Source organism: Myotis davidii, unplaced genomic scaffold, assembly GCF_000327345.1.
Source record: "Myotis davidii unplaced genomic scaffold, ASM32734v1 scaffold663, whole genome shotgun sequence".
In the NCBI taxonomy this organism is placed as follows: domain Eukaryota; kingdom Metazoa; phylum Chordata; class Mammalia; order Chiroptera; family Vespertilionidae; genus Myotis; species Myotis davidii.
This window is the reverse complement of record NW_006295816.1, coordinates 1,387,103-1,390,058: the sequence shown is the minus strand read 5'-3', so window position 1 is coordinate 1,390,058 and position 2,956 is coordinate 1,387,103. Positions and strand designations below refer to the sequence as shown.

Here is a 2,956-nt window from a genome sequence, read left to right as displayed (position 1 = left end):
CCAGGTACGGGCCTCCAGGTCAAAGGCCTCAAAAGCAGTCACGGGGAGCTTGCCCTGGCGGCCCCCTGCGATGGCATCAGGCACCTGGGAGGGAGCCTGGGTGCGGGCAGGCGCCTCCACCACCAGGTTGCTGAGTCACCACCAGGCCCTGGCTGCCCGCTCCAGCTGTGCAGCCAGGGCCTGGTCACCACCCTCCGCTGCTGGGCACTGAGGTTGGGTGTTCCAGTTCCAGCAGGGCCACCAGGGGTGGAGCCTCAGAGCAAGCCTGGCTCACCCCAACAAAGCCTCCTCGTCCTGCCCCCCCGCCCCCAGCCTGATTCTAGCCAACGCACAGGGTAGGGGCTCTGGACTCCGGGCCCCTTCCCCCAGCCCCCAGGTGCTTACCCAGGACATAGATCTTGTTCCCGTGCAGGAAGGTGGAAGCTCCGTAGCAGGGCGTGGGCATAGAAGGCAGCGAGAGCCAGCAGTCCTGGCGGGGCTCGTACACCCGGACCTGGGCCTGGGGGGCTGTGTCGGAGCCCATTCCGCCCAGAGCATACACCAGGCCATCTGCACAGAAAAGAGCAGGGCAGACGGTACCCCAGGCTCCCCAGGGCACCCCACCCCGACAGCTGCCCTGGGGAGGCGGGGGACCCATGTTTGTGGTACTCTTCCCTGCAGGGGAAACCCTTGCGCTGGCCTGGAGGGGGCGCTGGGAGAACCAGGATTCCTGCTCTGACCAGGGCCCCTCCAGTGGAGGGCGAGAGGCAGCCGATCTAATTATAATCTGTCTCCGTTTCCCTGGAGATGCTATGGCAACCAAGTCTGGCATCCAAGCAGAAGCAGACCTGGTCAGACCTGGAGGCCACAAGATGGGGCCTCCCTGGGGGAAGGAGGCTGGGGGATGGTTTAAGCCAGGGGTGGGGGGGACCAACTGGGGCCTGCAGGAGAGGAGTGTTGGCCACAAGCCTTCTGCCCAGGAGCCCCACCAGCACCTCTGCACCCCACCTTTTCACTAGAGTAAGTTCTTGCCCTCTTATGTCTTCAAGGTCAGTTGGGGGCATGTCAGGGGCCCTGGAGGAGACAGCCAGTCAGCTGGGCGCTTCCATGGCAACTGTCCCCAAGCCAGGCTGGCCTTTGTCCACCTCAGGCTCCCTGATGTGTGTGGAGGGACAATCTTGTCGGGCTCTGAGCCAAGGCTCTGCCCCACCTGCTCCCCCAGACTATTTATAACCAGGAGCGTCCTTGGCCACCCCCTGGTCTCTGAGAGAAGAGGAATGGACGGGGCGGAAGCGGCTGGTCCTCCCTCCAAGGGGCCAGCTTCCCACCTCCCCGCTGGGAAAGGCAGGGGAGGGCACAGGAGGCCAAGCCCTGTCCCAGGCACCCAGGCTAGCGCAACAGCTCTTGCCCCGGCTCTGAGGGAAGGAACCAGTGGGAAACGCAGGGAGTTGGGGCACCAAGAGCCCTTCCGTGGGAGCCACTCACCTCTCTCCACAGCGGCGATGCCCATGGCAGCCTGCGGAAGGGTGGCCCGATGCTCCCAGCGGCCCTCGTCGGCCAGGAAGGCCTCCACGGCAGCGACTGGGCTCTGGCCCTCGTCCACACCTCCCACCACCAGCACCTGCTTGCCCAGCACCACAGCGGCCGCGCCAGCCCGAGCTGTGGGCAGGGGTGCTAGTGCCAGCCATGTGTGTGAGGCCATGTCCAGGGTCTCGGCAGTGTCCAGGGGCAGCCCAGCCCGGCCACAGCCCCCCAACACTAGCAGGTGCCCATCCTGGTGTGCGACCGTGCCATACACCCGGCAGGTGGGCATGGGTGGGAACACCTGCCAGGCAAAGGCCCGGCTACCCCCTGCAGCCATGGTGTTCATGTCATTGGCAGGCCATGCTACTGCTCAGGCTGCAGGCCTCACAGATGCCAGCCTCATCTTGACCACCAGGTTAAAGGGTGTCTGACAGCCCAGGGCACGTGCCTTCTCCTGGAGGAGAGAGGGAGACGGGTCAGGCCCCTGACCTGCTCTCAGAGGCCAGATGAGCAGCCTGTAGCTTCGGGCCGGAATCCCCGGTGGGAAAGGCAGGAATGGGACCCCCTGGCTGGCTAGCAAGCCACCGTGGAGGCCCACCCACCTGGAGTGGGCAGGGCGCAGCTCCCAGACCCAGGGCTTCTCCCTCCTCCCATGGGCGTGTGGGATTCCCTCCCACCCCCTGTCCCCTGCTCGCCTCCCCTCGGCCACCCCTCGGTCTCTGAGAGAAGAGAATGGACGGGGCAGGCAAGCACTGGTCCTCCCTCCTGAGGGGCCAGCCTGGGCGCTGCTTCCCACCTCCGCTGGGAAAGGCAGTGGTGGGTCCGCAGCCCAGCTCAGAGCGAGGCAGGGGCGGGCACAGGAGGCCAAGCCCTGTCCCAGGCACCTCAGAGCTCCCTGGTCAGACCCGGTCTTGATGGGAGGTAAGGGGACGAGGACAGGGCTCTCCACTCTGCAGGAGCGGACTCCTGCGAGCCCCCCTCCCGGCTTCCTCTGTGCCCGGGCAGCCATCAGGTCTCCCACTGCCGCCAGGGATCCAACTCCAGGGCACCCACAGCCCCTCTGGGAGCCATGAGCTCACCCACTCCCCCCAGCAAAAGGCACCACCAGGATGTCTGGGCCTGGAGGCCAGGGTCCCGCACTTCCCCTTGGGGTCCGCCCTCCGCAGCTGGTGCTCTCAGCCCCCCAGGCCAGCTCCCTGGTGTCCACACGGGGGAGGAGGAGGATCCAGCAGGAAGGGGCAACTGGACCTCTGCACCCCTAACAGCAAACACCCATCCCCCAAGCCTGTCCCTTCTGGAGGGACACATTCCTGGGACCCCAGGCGCCGGAGCCTCCAGCCCCAAACTTCCCGCCCGCGGGAGGGCGGGGGGCGGGTCCGGGCGAGCGCACTTGGGGCTCACCCTGCGCCCCAAACTTCCCCAGTTCCCGCGGGACACACCGGCCGGGGCTCGG

General features: G+C 66.7%; 1 protein-coding gene across 1 annotated transcript in view; it reads right to left on the bottom strand.

Annotated features, from left to right (window-relative positions):
- Positions 1 to 2,956, bottom strand: part of KLHDC8B (kelch domain containing 8B) — a 4,503-nt gene extending 1,547 nt beyond the window's left edge. Inside the window, exons 1-4 of the mRNA XM_006770587.2 lie at positions 2,943 to 2,956; positions 1,465 to 1,957; positions 385 to 549; positions 1 to 65 (exon numbers count right to left, since the gene is read on the bottom strand). The exon at positions 1 to 65 is cut by the window's left edge and continues 151 nt beyond it. Of these exons, the coding sequence (XP_006770650.2) occupies positions 1 to 65; positions 385 to 549; positions 1,465 to 1,849 (615 nt within the window). The 5' untranslated portion in view covers positions 1,850 to 1,957; positions 2,943 to 2,956. The remainder of the gene's footprint in view (positions 66 to 384; positions 550 to 1,464; positions 1,958 to 2,942) is intronic.